The following is a 19,458-nucleotide window of genomic DNA, read 5'->3' as shown; positions in this document are numbered from 1 at the left end:
ATGTCATGCTTGAGGCTAACCGCGGCTGTAATCGAAATAATTATGACCGGATTACAGCCGCGGTTAACCTCAAGCATGAGAGAAGCCTGGGTCACCACTAGATCAACCAGAGGATATATCTATAGAAGCTAGTGGGGTCCCGGCCGGCGCGGCAGTGATGTGTTTTAGCACAGATGGTTTTAGGTAAGTGATAATAAATAATAAGCCCTCTCCTCTTTCACTTGTGTACAAACACACACACTGAGTATGAATAATGCTGCTATATTATGGTATTTAGGTAAACTGGTGAGAGATGCAAGGTTTTTATGATTTATCTCCTCGCGACTACCCTGAAGGGCTCTCCAAACACTTCCCCTACCAATCACGTCCTCCACTGAACATTGTCCAGAGGCTACAGAGACGTCAGACAGACATCTGCTCTCCATCTCAATCTTATCGTCTAAAGCGATCGTTTTATCAATGTATAGTGCCGAACTACACTGAGTCGGGACTGCTAACACCATCTGGATACCTACGAAAATTTTCTCCGAATGGTCATTTTTTGATTGGTTTCTCATGGGATCAACGGAGTTTGGTTGTGTACGAATTTCTTGGGGCTGGTGCTGGTTTGAAGGCGTATGTGGATGGCATGGAAACGACTCGTTTGAGACGAAAACTGTTTGGTCAATTTTTTCGATGTCGGCATTCTGTTCATGTACCAAGTGATCTGAATCGGGAATGTAGTTTGTTCACGGTCGATTCACAGTATGTAATTGTCGGATCTTCCACCCCTTTGGGCGACGCCCCCTTTCCACATATGTACGAAATACTTCGAACAAACGAAGGTATTGCACCAACTGCTCGATCTCCTGTTGAAGACTATGCTTTGTATATGATTGACTTGCAAATTGGAGTGATTTCTGATAGCATCATGTATCGATTTGATAAGATCTGTCTTGCTCACAATCAAGGTCTGTCTCTATGCGGTTCAACACTTGCTGTCTTATCTGTTCAGCACCAAACTATACATTTGTACCGAGTAGATCACGGAACATTCAGCCATATTCAAGATATTGGGGAATTTTGTTACCCAGACGATTCGTTAATTTACAGCGAGGTCGATTTTACCTGTTCAGATAGTGAAGACGAAGATGCTGACTCTCTTGCACAACAGCCGTATCACAACAGGTGGTTTAATTCCCTCAAGCATCGATTAATATGCTGGATTTTGAAAAAAGCACAGAAGGAATGTACACCAACAAATAAAGAACCACTTCTCGATTACTTCAAGAAATTCGATCAATTTGTCTCGCTTAGATTATGGAAAATGCAATTATTGAGTGAAAATGATTTGTTATTGAAATACGCCGATGAAGACATAGTAAGTATGAAACAAACAGACCCAACATCGCAGCCGGCAATATTTGCATTCTATAGCATACAGACCACAGAAATTCTCGCCGTCCATGATAACACTTCAGAAGATTTGCTTCGCTTCTACGAAAATTATTCTGATGATTTTCGAAGCCCTGTTTCTCACCCTCTATCGAGAGATGTCAGCTCGGTAGCCAACAACCCGTACGCTAGGGCTTTGCACCAGAAGTTCAAGCAAACGATCACAAGTGCAAAGTTTGGAGGTCATAAAGAAGCCACTCGCAGGCTGTTGGGCCAGTTGCCGGTGTCGTCACAGTGTTTGTCTAGTAGCCCGTACCTCGATCTATCATTGTTCAGTTATGATGACAAGTGGGTGTCTGCTATTGAGCGACCAAAACCTTGTGGAGATATTCCTGTCAAGTGAGTTAGCTACCTTATAGCACCTCGGGTAATTTACGTTGGTGCACATTTTTGTATGAACTACCCAATTGAAGTATTTTAAATATTGGTATAGCTCAGGATAGTGACGTTGAACGTATTGCGGTAGAAAAATTTCGTAGTTTAATTTTCGTATGATGCTCTACAATACTGAAAATTTCCACCATACGAAAATAACCCGCTATACAGTATGTGAGTCCATAGATTGGTAACGGAAGTACCCTCGAGTAACATGCACCTGTGGTTTAATCGAGGCTGTGTCAACAAGCCAAAGCTGTAGATAGGCGTGGCCCGGTTATGGCCTATTTCTACATCATGTGCTCCTGGTGCTGGTTATAACTGCTAAAATAGGTATAGACCTTTAAATATGAGTGAGTTGCACAGACTGAGCATATTTGCTTTTGTAGTTTGTTATGCACTGTGTGTATAAATAGGCCATCAATACAAGACTAAAATAATAGCAGCAATATAATTATGCGCTTATCTCTTTACTGGAATGTCTCTTTTTACTGGGTGTGGTCAGTCATTAGCAAGTACTACACGTGGCTCACAGAATAGGCATGTTATAAATTGCTAAGAGATGATGTCTCGAGGAAACACAACTTTTGCCCAAGGCTTTCTGCAGATTCAATGTATAATCATCGCGTGCACTGCTTCTGTTACCAATCTGCTTCTGTTACCAATCCCTCTTCCTCTCCTATCTTGGTGTGTGCATGCTGTAGCGCATACTGATTAAGAGTCACCCAGTTGCAGGTGTGCTCAAGTTTTTACTGTCCTTTTGATTTTCACTTGTGACTTAATGTTTACTTTTCACAGTTGTCATGTACATGTACTGTCTCCCCAAAGTTTGTTTTGTCCAAAAATGACTTGTCTAGACAGAACCCCTGGGCAAAGTGTACCTAACATCAGGAGTTGGCTAATGAACTCTTGCAAAGGTGTACAGCTGTTTGCATAGACCTTGCAAAATACTAAATCATTCACTGCATTACCACAAAACCACCATACAATGTTGCTATGCAAACAAATAGTATTGGGTACATTCACATTCATAAAAAGTGAGCAATGGTGCATGACTTCAAGAAATAGACTACATGGAGAGTCATAGAACCGGGAGGATTTGAAGTAGAGAATGGTCTACCAACGCCTTATGCTGAGACTTGTGCTGTACGAAAAATTGTTACGCTAAAGAGCCTACTAATTTGCTCACTGCGGTATACCGGTTTTGACCATCAAGTCCGAACATATTTCTCTACTAGATTAGCACCAAACAATATTTTGTGATCTGTTTAGTGTTTAAGGTACTTCGTACTAACATGCATTCTTCAGCCTGAAACTTCAAACCTCGTTTCCATACCACCAAGAGTAGATAAAAGCATCTACTCTTGTACCACCTTATATAGCAGGTATTTTTCGAGGGTCTACTCAAAAAGTACCCGTTATACAAGTTCTAGAAACCATCGTTGCTCAGGACTGCATGCATGTTGTTTGCATAGCAACATTGTGTGGTGATTTTGTGGTTTTGTGGTAATGCAGTGAGCTGATCTAGTATTTTGCAAGGTCTATGCAAACAGCTGTACTACATGTACAGAGGATTTCAGAGTTGAAGTGCACTCAACACACTGCATGTTTTTTCCTACTAATGCAATTAGTGGTCATGGTTGACTGCACTTCAACTTTTAACTTTTGCCAACCAACCTGAAATCCTCTGTATTGTATTATACTTCTAGCCCCCATCAGTTTCAAATTGAATACTCCACACCATACTGACTCAAATCATAGATTGAATAGGGAGAGGGATTGGAAACGGAAGTAGCATCACGTGAAATTTTACAGCATGGCACTAGAGAGCCTTTGATGTCAATCCGTGTTACGGTTGCTCAACACGCAGGAAACTATGTTTCATGAATTATGATCACTACAAGCTATTCACAGCCCCCCTAAAACGTCACTCTTATGCCCCCTAGTGGTGAGCATCAGTTGGAAAAGAAAAATACATTTTTGACTTTTGTGAAGATAGCTAGAGTTGTTCGTCACGCTATGAGATCTTTATGAATATAGCTAAGACTGTGCAACTCATCGGTGTATGTGTCCCATATGGTCTCAAGTGTCAGTTGGAAATGCAAGTTTTAGTACAAATATAGTAGCAGACAGTCAAGGTACTATCTAGCCTAGATTTCACTAACGTTAGATACACAGCCTCGATTACACGTAATGCGGATATAATTCAAGGTAACTTCCGTTTCCAATCCCTCTCCCTATTCTCAAATCCATCAAGCACTGCCAATCAACCTACTGGTTTACTATTGTACATGTAGCTCTAAACATTGATTGACAATTATGGCAATGCTATTAACCCCCCTTTCTTCCACCTACAGGTTCTTCTGTCGTGATGGAGGTTACTCAAGCTTCCAGCTGGATACTGCTCTCCGTGGCAACACCCAGCCCCTTTCTCGTCGCCTTATAGCTTACATCTTTCATCCCTCAGAACCTTTTATTATATCAATTCAGAAGGCCAGCGGGCGAGGAATGGATTACGTTGTGTCCTTTCACTTTCGAAACACTATTCCAACTGGAGAACATGTAGCTCCTACTAGTGGACTATTGAAAAGCACTAACCCATGGCTGTCTTTTATGTTACATAGAGAAACCTAACTTCGTGCAATGTCCCATATTTGTATAATCGCATATTTGTATATATATTTATAATTATGATGTTGAATGAGCTATTTCCTGATGACTAGACTGTGGCCGGCCGGCCCAGAGTTGTGGCCTGACAGTAATTATACGGGAAAATCCCTATACAGGACCGCAGACGTAATCTAGATCTACCTACTGACCCGTGACCCCACAATAAGTCACACCGTGCTTTTCTGTTTACATACAATAAGTACAGTACAGCTAGCTAGCTAAGCAAGTATACATATTGTCACAGCAAGACTAAAATCTACCTCTGGCTATGGCTACCTGCAGAAGCTCACAAGTCATTGAAGATTTCAGGCAGGGAGTGACCTGTCCAGAGTGCCAGCAGCTTTATGGGGCGTACAACTCTAGGTTACTTCCATGTCTGCATACTTTCTGCGTTGATTGTTTACACAAACTACCAGTGGAAACGCAATTTACTACTACACCTCCTACTACACCTAAAGTGCACGATGAGAGCAAGACGTTATGCAGCTCAATAGACGTACAACCAAACAACAGCAGCGATCCTTCGCCAACCCAAGCCGACAAAATTAACACTGTTGATTTCTCTCTCACCAAATCTAGGAGGTCAATGATTGAAGGCACTATTCATAACTACATTGATTGTCCAAAATGCCAGAAGCAATGGCCACTACCAGAAAAAGGTGTAGATGGATTCCAGTCGCCTGCTATCGTTTCAGATGGGGTTGCAATCCTTGAAACACTGGAGAACCTAGTACAAGAAGGGGGACCAAGATGTCGTCACTGTCGAGATCCCCCGCTAGCAGTTGCGTATTGCAAACAACATAGCTGCTTTATCTGTGAGCTGTGCCAGAAGATGCATGAGACATGGGTGGAGTATCGATCACACGAAGTTGTTAGCATTGAGGAACTGGTGCCGGTGAGGGAGAGCGAGAGCGCTAGTTCCAGTGATATCGTTGAAAAGGCCACAGAACAAAGAGGTAGGTCGTTATTCATAGCACTCAGTATCGTTATGTGCATGATAAAACTGAAGGCGGTTATTTTTATCTGATCCCGAGACTAATTGATTGCTGTAGTACAACAGCAATAAACATACAGTAGAATCTCGATTATCCGGCTTGGCAATTTTCTTTTTATATAAAATGGGCGTGTCCCTGAAATGAGCACGCATTGCAGCTGTTACTATGGAGACAGGCCTGCTTATCTTCTGCGCATGCGTAGACAACCATGTGGCACTGCTGTTTATCAAGGCGTGGTTTATTTATTCGATTATCCGACATATTAATTTGTCCGGCCTCCCTCTGGAACCAAAGTGTCCGGAAAATCGAGATTCTACTGTACTTCACATGTTTTGTATATGAGCTATAACAGGAGCCCATAAAGAGAAGGAGCGGCTAACTACGGGGATCACATCTCGTAATTGGTTATGACCGCATTTCCATATATGCAGGGTCACTAAGTGGTTGAATCCCTACACGTGTTATACGCAATGCAGGGATGCGGTTTGCAAGCACTTAGTCGCTTCCATACAAGAAAGTGCGGTTTCACCGGCAATTACGAGATGTGATCCCCGAGTGTACGTTGAAGTTAGCCGCTCCTTCTCTTTATGGGCTCCTGGCTATAATTATATGGCATTCCCTAGGTACGAAGCAAAAAAAGGAATCTGAGATTATAGTCTTTGGCTTTGCCCCCATACAGTACTAGGGTTGTATCTAGCCTCGTTCCCAGGCCTTTTTTTTCTTCTCAATTGTAACACTAGGGCGAAAAAATGGCCTGGTGACCATTGCATGGGTACGCCGGTACGGTGGTAGTGCACAAGTGCTGCGTAATCTGAATAATTGTACTTCATAAGTACATTTTTACTGACAGAGCATGACATTTTAACACTTTAACCAGAGGTATAAATCGTTCTGTTTATGCTGTCTACGTGTAGTGAATTCTTACCTAAGTGACTATACAGTTCATACATGTAGTATTATAATTATGGGTAGAGGTATAAATAACAGTCAACTTTCGTGTAATTATAGCATAGATTGAAGAGTTAGAGGGATAGGAAACGGAGTGGTGCACGTGATGATTTTACATTGAATCTGCCTCGAAAAATATCTGCGTTACGAGGCTATTAAGCACATTTTTGCCGGGTAACTCCCAAAGCTGTGTTTCCTCGAGACATCATCTCTTTCAGCAATTTATAACACGCCTAGTCCATGAGCCACGTGTAGTACTTGCTAATGTCTGACCACACCCAGTAAAAAGAGACTTTCCAATAAAGTTATATGTTCCCAAGGCTGTTTTAGAGCTATTGGAACATATAACGTGTAAGCGTGCTGGTTATGACTACTACAATAGGTATAGACCTTGAAATATAAGTGAGTTGCACGGACTAAGCACAGTTACTTGTAGTTTATTATGCACTGAGTGTAGAAATAGATATTGTTGTGATGGCCTCGATTAAACCGCAGCGTAGCGCGGATGTTACTCGAGATACAAACCGTTTCCTATCCCTCTAACTCTTCAATCTATGATTATAGCAACCATTTAACTACTTGCTCAGTCATAGTATTCTAGCATGCAAAGGTTAAAATGTGCATTAGCATGTCTCATATCAGCCATGTGGCTTTGTTCAATGTATTCATCAGTGGTTATTTTCAGGAGTAAACATTTTCATTTGCTTCATTGCATGCGTTCCGGTAAGCCACGCCTACGTTTTCGTGGGTAAAATTTTCGTCGAGGTCAGCTTGCCCGCTATACAGGTATAGGTATAGGTAAGCTTCTATTTTATGAGCTGAGCCTAAACAGTCTCCTTTTTTATAGAGCTTACTAAAGGCATTGCATGGGTAATATAGTGTCCAACAACCAATATCACCTGATGGCAGAACAAAATGTATTATGCTACGAGAACTTGTCAGGACAACCAAGATGTGTTATTTTAAAAAGTACCGTATAGGGGCAAAATATTCGTGGTTTTCGTGGTAAGCGACCTTGCCTACCTTTACCTGCAGTGCAAGCAGCAACCACGAAATGATTAAATACTGCTCAACCACAAATATTTTGTTCCCCGAAAATTACCCGCTATACAGTAGTTTGAGCTGAATTTTTATTCCTGACAAATTACTGAATGTACTTGTACTGTTGATGCTTGTACTAGCCATCCCATAATTTTACCTATAGTGTCTCTTATAATAACTTGTGTTCACACATGCTTATCAGTCCTTTTTTGAAACAGTGTGTAAGCGTATACTAATAATGAGGCTATTATTGTGAAGAATTGTAATTATGTGGGAGTCAGTATTTCCCTTGAGCTCTCAGTCTGCATGTGTAAATTGAATCAGCTGTTTATTGATTTTACACACACAAGTGTAACTACTGTAACAATTATGATTGTTTGTGCTATATTGTCACTCGTACGTATCATGCTAAACTCAATCTTCTAAAAGTGGTTCACGCGATTCATTAAAGTGAATGTCTTCAGGCATTCCCTCAGGCCGTATCAATGGCGTACTTTCGTTTACTTTGTTCTTCAAAGCACTGTGTTTTTTTCGCTTCTTGCAAATTTTAGCAGTAATCTTTCTCCATATTTTGGTGTTGTTAATTTGCTTGTAAAAGTGATAAATCAAAATCAATAGGAAAGTTGTCAAAGCAGATGATATTGAAAGATTTATGCAATTTTCCTTAACATGCGATGTTATATCAGTTGCCATCAATGCACAAGTCGAAGCCATCAAAAAGAATAACCAAACCTCCAGAACGTTTAGTGGCCATTTTTTGTAAACTCCTCGAGGAATTACAAAAATAAGAAACAATGACAGAATACACACTGCTGTTATGTAGAGCATTTTATGTTCAGGTGAGTCATTGAACAAATTTATACTGTACAACATCATGCCTAGTCTCTGTAGTAGCAAGAATCCGGGCCAGAATCTGTAACTGTCTCTGCAGGGACCAGTATTGGCATCAAAAAACGGCCTCAGTTTGTTGACCCACCTCAGGGCATACCAGTTTGATCTTCTCTGTAGGCACTGGATTAACACCAAGGAAAAGGTGTACAAAAGAGCTGCTACAGATAGAAATACGGAAATGAGGAAAAGGGGGATATGGCTTCCAGCAAAGCAATCAATAGTTTCGTCTCCCAGCCATATAAATGGACTTTCGTTATTTGTTGATTTGTAGTGGTTTCTACTGCAATGAAAATTTTTGATGCAGTTCTTGACGATCTTAGAAAAACTGAAGAGCACCATTGTAGAAAGCACTGGGACTATATTTCGTCCAGTTCGTCTAGTAAACCACATGAATTTGCGGCTCATACAAACGATCATCACACCAAGTAGCAATAAGTAAATTAGAAATGTGAACTCCAGCCATTGCTTACTGTAGGCAGTCATACCACTATAGAAGCAAACTGTAAAACCAAGGTCAAGATTAAACCAGTTAATAGCCACTTTTAATATTTGATTAAATCGGCTAAAACTATCTTGAAAGAAAATGTCTCCGTTTGCATAGATGCAAGTAGTGTAAACAAGTAAGCTGTTGATTGTTCCCTCAGCAACAGTGATATTTAATAGTGCCAGAATGCAAAAAAAGAGTAATCCAACTGCAAAGAAGATTATCAATAAAACTAATGTTCTCCATACTGAGCAGTTTTCAAGGGTCAGCAAGCATTTTGGAGATCCAAGAGAAAAGCTGTAGTTTGCCTTGCAGCTGCCACACAATCGTCCCTCCCTTCCATCAATGCACTGGTCGGACAAGTTGAATGGAGTGAAAACGATTCCATTGCAATACCTGCAATGTTTTGCAATCTCAATAGTGCTGCATTTTAGATGACCTTCAATGGTATTGTTGTTGTCAGTGTCCATCTTACAGTTAATCCACATTGAATGCCCATCAGCTTTAGTAATGCTCATGCTAGTTATATTGCAGCTTATCGGTGTACTTCCGGACAACGAAGTTAAAATGTTATGGCAATCACAAAATTTACCACCAGTTTCATTGAACTCGAAAATCCAAGGACAAGAAGCAATTGGAATTGAAATCTTCAAACCAGAGTTACTTGAAAGATCTGTGGCTATGTCCATCTCTGCCAGAGAGATGTTGATTCTTGTAGTCGTGTTTGGCTTTGAAAACACTGCTAGAGTTAGTGACTGACATTTATCCATTACTGGTATCTGGTTGTTATAGGTATGAACAAGATTAGTTGGTGTTATGTGAACCAGTGCTGGGACAGTCCCATTTCTTTGCCCAATAGCTGCTACATTGACTTGAAATCTTTCCCCCGGATACTTTGCACTTAGTTCCAGATCAGTTGATGTGCAGTTTGGTAATCTTGTTTGTCGGTCACAGTTGCACACGCGAAACGGGTCAGAAGTCACCATGGAATCTGACCATGGAAGAATGTGAAAGATATATTCGTATAGAGCTTTGTAGTGTTGTCTATTGCTGGGTGTATAAGCATTCTCAAAGGAAAAGCATGTGTCAACAGAGCCTCCGTATATTGCATCTCCTGCAAAAGAGGCGTAATTGTCTGTGAACTTTAAGGTAATTGCCGTGTTGTTAAGTTTAATGTCTGTTGAATTCACTTGATAAAAACATATCAGAGTTAGTTGTACACAATTATCTTCAGCATAGATCGCACCACCAGACACGGTTGCATTGTTGCTATCAAATTCAATATGTGTGCCATCATAGAGAAAGAACGTAGATCCGTCACACACTCGAATAGCACCCCCGTGGGCTGCAACGTTATGATTGAATAGTGTGTAGTTTTTAAACAATACTGTACTTTCTACAAGTAGCAAAGCTGTTCCATTGTTGTTAGTGAAGTGGGTGTTTCTAATAACAGCTTTGTCTACACTGTATAAGCAAACTATGCCGTCACCATTGTATTGATCTGTGTACTGTATTAGGTTGTTTTCACTGATAGTACAGTTGTCAAAGATTACTGAAAGCTGGGGGCTTGTGTGAGGTAAATGAGTGGGAATTCTCAGCGATGGTATCAATAAAGCTCCTCCTATTTTAGCAGTGTTGCCTTTAAACGTACAATTGTAGAAGTAGAGGCTTGTTTGTATTGTAAAACCATTAGCCATCAACCGAAGTGCTCCACCTGATTTTGTTGCATAATTGCCTTCGAATGTAGTGTTACTGAATGTTACAAATGTTCTGTTTTCGTGTTGAATGTACTCTTCATTGTGTTTTTCAAAGGTCAAATAAATACCTCCGCCATGTTTTGCCTTTCCGCTCAAGATCGTACTATCTGTAATGTCCACTCTACTTGGATTATCGATGAATCTTTGCAAGCATATCTCAATGTTTCCTCCATGCTCTGCTGCACCGTTCATCACTGTGACATTGTGAAGTGTGACATTCATCTTTGGTATTTGAATTCTCAAGTACAAGCCTTTCCCGTTTTGCTTGCATTTTTGGAATGAGAAAATCGAGTGCGCAATAAGTAAATTTGATGGTTTAGTGATACTTAGTTGCTGAGAGTCAAACCAAAGCAAAGCTCCCTCTACCTTTGTACAGCTGTGTGTGATGGACACGTAAGAAACTGATATGTTTGTTGAATTAATGAATGAGAGAGCTGATGTATTGGCTAGCGAAAATCCACAATTTATAAAGCGTAATCTCTTAATTTGAATGTTCGTGGACAATTGAAAATGTAATCCCGTCCGGTTGCCTTTGCAAACCACTGTACTAGCATCTGCATCAACTGTGTTGTTGCCTGTCAAATTTAGACCATTCTTTCGTGAGAATTTCAAAACAGCATTGTTCCTTCCAGATGTACTGTCTAGACTATGATTTCCTGGTAGAAATGTAATCACACTATTGTTTTGGATGACCTGTGTGTGTTCCACAAACCACATGAGAGGATGACATCGATTGCAGTGAAGGTTCTCGTTACATGTTTGATTACATGTTTCACATACACAATATCTCTGAGAGCAGCTAGCTATCACTAGGAAGAGACTAACTAGTAGAATAATTTTTCTTTCGTGCATGTTTGTATACTGTAGATCTTTGCTGAGTTGTGTCTGTCTACCTGGACTATCTCTAGTTTTTCATGAAAAGTGAATGCACTGATGGAATGCTGTTGTTTCTTATCGTTTCTTATTGTGTGAAACATAAACAGAAATATGGTGGTTATCTGTTAGTTTTATCTGAGTGAATACTATAACTTCAGCTTAAACAAGTGTATTTATAATTATGTATACATTCAGTATAGATACTGGTATTATAAGCTTTACGGCACAATAGTATGGAGCCTGTTTCATTTGTCGTTAGAATTCTATCCTCATTTCCTAATGGCGTACTATTATACTGCTTATATTTATACTTTATGCACATGCACTACTCTACAGTGTACATGCATCAAGATATTTATTATAATAAAATGTGTTATTGAATAAGTTGCATGTATAATAGTTGTGCTACGTGTATGCATGTGTTATAATTATGTATGCTAATCAATGACTGTGACATTGTGATAACATATTAGTCATCTTCTAGGAGTGGTTCTCGTAGATCTATGAATTGAGTAGCTGGAGTCAACCTTTGTGGCCTAAGCAATGCTGAACATTCATCTACTGCTTTATTGTTTGTTTGTTTTGCTTGTGCTCTTTTCTGTCGTATCCAAATGACAATCTTTTTCCAACATCTGGTTTTACTGACTGTTTTGTAGCTGTGATAGATCATTACCAGTAGGAATAAACCAGTAGCTATAGTAAGGGAGGTTTTAGCATTTCTTTTCCGTGATTTTTGTTTGTCGACAATCATCAGAGCACTTGTTAAACCTAAAAGAACGTACATCGAAAATTCAATGACATTTAGTGGCCACTTTTTGTAAACTCCACGAGGAAATATGAAAATCAGGAAGAACATAAACAAGCAAACGCCAGCCAGAAATACTAACCGGTTGTAGTTATCCAAAAGTATCGAACTAACAAATACTACAAGTTTGAATAGTAAGACGAGACCCGGCCAGAATCTGTAGTTATCTCTGCAGGGACCAGTGTTGGCATCAAAGAACGGCCTCAGTTTGTTGACCCACCTCAGGGGATACCAACTAGACCCTTGCTCTAGGCACTGGATTGAGAGTAAACACAGTGTGTACAAGAAAGCTGTTGTGAAACAAAACACTGAAAGTATAAATAGAATCATGTGTTTCCCTTGAAGGCAATCGATGGTCTGATCTTCACTCCATATAAGTGGAATTTGAGGGTACTTCGACGAATAAAAATTGTCCCTTGAGCAGCGAAACACTTTGAGGGAATTTTTCACGAGTTTGGGAAATACGAATATAACAACTGTTGATAGTACAGGAACAACATTGCGACCGATCAATTTTGTGAAACAAACAAACCTCCTACTCAAAAGCACTATCAATATTCCTAGAAACAACAGGTAGGCGATGAAGCCAAATTCTAACCACAATTTAATGTAAACAGTCATCCCACTAAAGAAACATACCTGAAAGCCCAAGTCAAGGTTAAGCCACGAAATGAGCACCCTTACAATCTGACAAAATTTACTGCCATTATAGAAGAGTTCACTATTTGCATGGACACAGTTTGCATAGAATAGGATCCCAGTGACAGTTCCTTCGGCAACGGTGAAATTGAAGATGGCCAGGAAAGAGATCAGGAATATTCCAGCAAAAAGGAAAGCAAAAACTAGCAACACTGATTGGCTTACTGTACAGTTACCTTGGATGATAACGCATTTTGGAGGTCCAAGTGAGTAGCTGTAGTTTGCCTTGCAGCTGCCACACAGTCGTCCCTCCCTTCCATCAATGCACTGGTCGGACAAGTTGAATGGAGTGAAAATAGGACAATCGTTGTGACTACAGTGGCAATTTTCACATTCTGTGCCAACTTGTACTTCATTACATGCTTCACTACTGACTGAATTGTTCTCTACAGTTTCCGTAATGCAATTAATCCATATATTACATGTCTTTCGAACACTTAAACTAGTTATATTGCATTCTGTTGTTTTGTTTCTGTTATGTTTAAGTATAGTACTGTGACAGCCACATGTGTTAGTTGTCGTATTCAACTGGAAAATCCATGGACAATCAGCAATCGGTACATTAATATTCACCTCAGATTTATAATAGTAGTTGGAGTGTTCATTCACTGGATTTATCTGCACAAGAGACATATTGAAAGTTGCTGTCACATTTGGTTTTGAAAACACTGCCACGTTAATTGTTTGGCACTTGGTTGTCAATGGTAGGTTGTTAAACAGAGTTGTTATCACAACTTTCGCAGATGAGCTACTAACGTTTATCAGTGCAGGAACTGTCCCTTGTGCCTGTCCCACCGCTGTTAAGTTCAAGTCAAATATCTCGCCTGGGAATTTTTCACTCAGTGTTATAGTGCTGACAGTACAGTTAGGTTGTCCTGTTCGAGGATCGCAGATGCACACTCTAACAGGATCAGAAGTCACCATTGAAACTGTTTGAGGAGAAAAATGGAAAATGCACTGGTATACAGAATTGTAGAGCCCTTCGTTTATTGAATTTATCTTGTCAGCATCGTAAATATAACAGTTTTCTACTGAACCTCCGTATATTGCATCTCCTGCAATCATTGCACTGTTGTTTTGAAAGCTTAGAGACATATCATTTGCGAGCTCACTGAAAGTTATGCGTGAAGTAAGTATTGGTTGATAAAAACACGTTGGAGTTCTTTGAAGACATTGGTTTCCTGCATATATAGCTCCCCCGGCAATTGTTGCACTGTTACCCTCGAAAATAACATTACTGCCTTTGCGAAGAAAAAACATTGAAACTTCGCAAAGTCGAATTGCAGCACCATACGCAGCATGGTTGTCACGAAAGGTAACGTGATCTTTGAAAAAAACAGAACTTTCCACTAGCAACAAAGCTGTTCCGTTGTTATTGATAAAATAGGTGTTTCTAATGGTTGTTTTGTGTACTGTGTTCAAGCACACAATGCCATCATCATTGACTTGATCAGGGTATGAAATGAGGTAATTTGAACTCATATTGCACTCATTAAACGTCACTTGCATCTGTGACTCTGCCGAATGCTGTAGAAATATTGGCATTTTCCAAACATTGAATAATGTAGCTCCTCCAATTTTAGCGCCGTTGTGTTGAAACGTGCACCTGAAAAGTGTTATGTTAATTTTTGCACTCGTCTCCTTTGCTAGTAGTTGAAGTGCTCCACCTGACTCGACTGCTTTGTTTCCTTTAAATGTGGTGTTGACTATAATGACTTCAGCAAGCTTTGAAGGTTTTTCTTTTTGATTTGAGAGCATTATGTAAACACCTCCACCTTCATGTGCATGACCATTCATAATGTGGCAATCGCTTATCAGTACGTTACTGGGATTAGACTTGAATGTGATCATATCAATTTTGATATTTCCTCCATTGTAGTATGCCGTGCCATTAATTGCAGTCACATTTTGAATGGTAACTTTTACCGCTGGTTGGTGTATCCAAATATATAAGCCACTTTTGTTTTGATTGTATTTGTTTAGACTTACAATTTGATGTTGTCTAGAAGCAAATATTGAGTTTGTGATGAGCAAAGTTGTCAATTTTAAACAAGTCTTTGAGTCAAACCAAAATAAAGTATTGCCTGATTTTGTGCTGTTGAAAAGTGTAAAAATTGAATTTGAGATTTGAATATATCCTCCGCAGACACCATGTACAGTGAGACTGTATACTATGGCTCCTCTAATAGTCACATGTGTCAGTGAAATGTTTGATGTTGCATTGAATGAAAGAGCTGATGTATTCATCGTAATATCTCCACAATTTTCGAAAGTTAATTCATGAATTTGAATGTTCGTAGATAATTGAAAAACAAAAGCACTTTGAATCCCTTTACACAGCACTGACGAATGATTACCATGATAGTCAACCGTCCCTTCACCTCTGAGCGTCAAATTGTGCTTGTTAGAAAAGTTCAAGACAGCTTTATCGTGTCCTCTGCTATATAGACTGTGATTTCCACGTAGGAAAAGTATGACGCTATTATTTGCAATTTCCTCTGTCCTGTTCACAAACCACATTAGAGGGTAACATTTCTGGCTACACACTGTTGAGTTTCCAGTTTCGCTCACACAGTATGTTAGTGAGCAACTACATATAGCACTTGCTAGCAGAATACTCAAAATGAGAAGAATTGTTGCAATAGCAGTCATAATTGTAAGTGCTATACCTGTAAGAGAGCTATCTCCTAGTTTTTGCTGTGAGTATCAAACTGTTATAAATGTTCTGAATACTTGTTTTCCCCTGGCTATATAACTATATATCTATCGCCAAAAATGTATCAATAACTATAGGTGTGTTTTTCTTTCAACATTATTTATTCCATTATACTTTCAGAGCTGATGAAAGTAAACACCACCGTTGTAAGCATTTTAGAATTTTGAAATTGAAGCAATTGTTGCTCTGTAATTTGGCAGAAAGGTTAGCCATACCGTATTACTAGAATATTTTTCTGGCGAAAAACCTTTGCGGAATGAGCCAAATCAGCAGAAAAGTTGACTCTTTGCGATCTAACTATTGCGTTCTGGCAAGGATCGTGTGTATTTACTAGTAATAATTTAGGTTTTGCGAATTTTATTGTTGCGAATTGATCAAGCATCGCAAAGTTTGCAAATGTTTGATGTTCACAAAACATTCTAGTAATATGGTATACATATTTGTAGTCTTTGCATATAATAATTATAGCTATAAGTTTGTATTACGTACGTCTATACCTTCTGGCACCAATAAACACATGAAAAGCTATTGTGTATTTATAGTGTTTGCATGTGGGTATAGAGGGAGTAAAGGTTCTTGTACATCAGCGTATTGAAGCACTGAAGGACAAGTTCATCATTTTGACTCCCTCCACTTGCTTAAATTCTCCCTTGGATTCTGTCGACAAACTTAGTCCAGTTTGTGGTTCTGTTAATCCTATACTGAGTCTCCCGTAAGTTATAAATGATCATGAGAAGTTGAGTGTAGGATGTGCAGCAGATTTTTGCCTCCTACACGCAATTAGGAGTGGGTGTGGGCGTGGGGACGAGGCTACAGGTGTACGTATTAGCTATTATACAGATTCCTTGATTTCAATAATCAAAGCAGCACAGGTCAGTCCCAGAAGCAAGAAAAACTTAAAATGTGTCTACAACGGACATAATGAATGTCATAATCATTAGTTTGTGTGTGGTTTTGAAAACTCTGCCACAGTATTGTCTGGCAAGTTGTCATGCTATTGACACCTTTGTTGGCAACGGTATCGTTTGTCATCAAAATTAGTTCTGTTACAGCTATTTTGCTGTGATGCACATGTACTTAGCTAAGCGTGTATCATGCGTATTGATTATCATCACACCATGCATATTTTGTACGCAGGCACTCATATCCTGAGATCACTTGATGTCCCAACATTTGTGGCTAAACTTCAAGGCATGGATTATCGTAATCCTCAAGACATCCCGTATTGCCGTCTCCACTTAAACACAAAGATTAAGTTCTACTGTCACAATTGTCGTGAGCTAGTATGCCATGATTGCTGTCTTGTCGATCACAGACAACACACTGTAGAAACAGTTAGTAGGGAGCTACTCACAACTCACGAAGAAGATATAAGAAGCATTGTTGCTAGTCTTGATGACACTACCAAAGAATTGAATGCCATGGATCGGCAAACCACTGTCAAAAAAGATGTTTTTACAACACATGTTAGTGAACTTCGAGATGAAATAGTTGCCAAATTTGAGGAATTGAAAAAGAGTATCCAATACAGACAAGATGAATTGCTGACACAGCTAAATGAGCTTGAGAAAGATCCATTCGAAAAGTTGCAATGCCGCGAGCAGAAAATCAAGAAAGTTCACGAGAAAATTGCCGAATCAAGGACATTCATTGAAAACAACCTCTCAAATTCTGGTCCAACTGGAGTCTTGTCTGTAGAGCGAACAATTATGGAGAATAACAGATTCTTGTGTTCTGAATTCCAATTTATCCCAACCATTGAGGAGTCCCCTCAGTTTCAGTTCATTTCGTACGATGAACTACCCAATTCAATATCTTCATTTGGAGCCTTGAGGACTGTCTCGCCTGAAGGCGAATTGCCTGGAAACCGAAAGCCACCTGGTCCCCCACGTCTCTTAATCTCACTAAAACAATCTTTCCGTGACAGTCAATTGTCTCTGACACCTTCAACGTCGGAAGTTACCAGTAGCACTGACGATTTTCAGTCACTTCGACAAAATCAGAAATACGAAGAAGTGTTTCCAATCCCTTTGACTGTCAGTGTTCCAAGAGTTCAGGGTGATGCTGTTAGAGAAATTCACTGTGCTCACCACCCTTCAGGGATTACATCGGCAAACTTCCTGATCATTTGCGAGAACGGTTCTAATCATTGTGTATCGATACTGACACACCAGGGAATTCTGATCCGAAGAATTGGGGAGAAAGGAGAAAATAATGGCAAATTTCTGCAACCGCAGTGTGTAGCCGTCGATAGTTCTGAGCAACTCTTTGTGACCGATTCTGTGTATCGCTTGCAAGTGTTTGACTCCAATGGAACTTGGCTGAAGACCGTCGGTACTAGAGGCAAAGACAAGCTGCAGTTCAAAGACCCTGTGGGTATAGCAATCGGTACAAATTGTCGTGTGTTTGTTTGTGAGCGTGAAAACTATCGAATCCAAGTGCTCAATAGCGACCTAACTCATTACAAGTTTATTGGACAGAGAGGAAAAGGGAAATGTGAATTTAACCAACCTACGGATATCACAATCGATGCGTACGGTCTACTATATGTTGTAGATTCGTTCAACCACCGAATTCAAGTACTCACTCAGGAAGGCTCATTTGTTCGTGAATTTGGTAGTAAAGGCAAGCTTCTTGGTCAATTGCTTTCTCCCTCTCACCTTTGTGTCGACCCTGATGGCTTTGTTTTTGTGACTGAACTACGTAATCACCGTATTAGTATGTTTACAATTCGAGGGGAATTCGTGAAGTGTTTTGGCGGACCAGGAAGTGGGCTGGGACAGTTATCATCTCCACGAGGAATAGCCATAGACTTAAACAAAATTCTGTATGTCAGTGACTATGGCAATGATCGCATTCAGGTGTTTAAGTGAAGCATATTTTTATGTTTTTATAATTATGATATTGATACAGTCTGGATTTAACGTACTTGTTAATTCAATAGCTATATAATTGTTGCTTTATACTTAACCATCATAATATAATTTATATATATACATTTAGCAATTAATGTATGCATATTTTATACAAGTAGAAGACAGGTGCAGATCTGCATGTGCTGACTGTGCATGACTTATATAATTATATAATTATAGTTCTGTCATGCATGAGTCTGTTAATATCGTTTGATATCTACATGTATACGTTATCACTTATTACCTTCTGGCCTCATCATGCATGGTTGACTCTGAAATGCATGGGTCTGTGAGGTAATTCGGGTAACTCCTGCGCCGAGAGACTTGAGTTTTGTGAGGGTATAGATTACACTATAGTTTCTGATTTCATGGGTGAACTTACATATAGGTTAATTCTTGATCTCGTTATCTATGGTCTCCATTCCTTGGTGAGATGTGGGAAGGAGAAGGAGAATGCCCATGCACACTGATTTGTTATAGTCTCTTCAATAAATTTAGCTATGTATAGTGTCCAATCCCGATCAATATAGCCTCAATTCAGGCCGGGGAGGCTATAATAATTATAGTGATTATTTAATTGTCACTCTAGTCTGTCAATTGTGTCTATTAATTTTATTACCCTGTCATCTTTTGATCAATTAAGCAACTAGTCGTCCCTGGCGGGAGGTCAGGTTTCAAGCCTATGTCAGAATTTGTCTTTGCTGCAACTATAGTTGCAGCCCAATCAGATTGCAGCATTTCTACTGTGGTCGGTTTCACGTCCGGTTGCGCAACCTCAAGCAAGGTAAAATTGGTTTAACACCCACTTTAGAATATCTATTCATAGCTGCTTATCCGCGTGTCATATAATTC

General features: G+C 39.7%; 4 protein-coding genes across 4 annotated transcripts in view; 3 read left to right on the top strand and 1 right to left on the bottom strand.

The window, feature by feature from the left end:
- LOC135347803 (uncharacterized) overlaps positions 1–19,458 on the top strand; it is a gene marked incomplete in the record, with an annotated part of 825,189 nt that overhangs the window by 593,842 nt on the left and 211,889 nt on the right.
- LOC135347873 (DET1 homolog) lies at positions 58–4,513 on the top strand. The gene is made up of 3 exons (XM_064545980.1): positions 58–183; positions 278–1,773; positions 4,167–4,513. Exons 2-3 carry the CDS (start codon positions 293–295, stop codon positions 4,441–4,443), a joined length of 1,758 nt encoding a protein of 585 aa, XP_064402050.1. The 5' UTR covers positions 58–183; positions 278–292; the 3' UTR covers positions 4,444–4,513.
- LOC135347845 (tripartite motif-containing protein 2-like) lies at positions 4,625–18,751 on the top strand. The gene is made up of 2 exons (XM_064545938.1): positions 4,625–5,435; positions 16,829–18,751. The coding sequence occupies exons 1-2, from the start codon at positions 4,748–4,750 to the stop codon at positions 18,562–18,564; spliced, it is 2,424 nt and encodes an 807-aa protein (XP_064402008.1). The 5' UTR covers positions 4,625–4,747; the 3' UTR covers positions 18,565–18,751.
- Positions 7,733–11,515, bottom strand: LOC135347807 (uncharacterized). Its single transcript, XM_064545872.1, has one exon. The coding sequence runs from the start codon at positions 11,445–11,447 to the stop codon at positions 7,878–7,880; it is 3,570 nt and encodes a 1,189-aa protein (XP_064401942.1). The 5' UTR covers positions 11,448–11,515; the 3' UTR covers positions 7,733–7,877.

This window comes from Halichondria panicea, chromosome 14 (genome assembly GCF_963675165.1).
Source record: "Halichondria panicea chromosome 14, odHalPani1.1, whole genome shotgun sequence".
Taxonomy (NCBI): domain Eukaryota; kingdom Metazoa; phylum Porifera; class Demospongiae; order Suberitida; family Halichondriidae; genus Halichondria; species Halichondria panicea.
The sequence above is the reverse complement of the archived record's forward strand: the minus strand, read 5'-3'. Positions and strand labels throughout refer to the sequence as shown.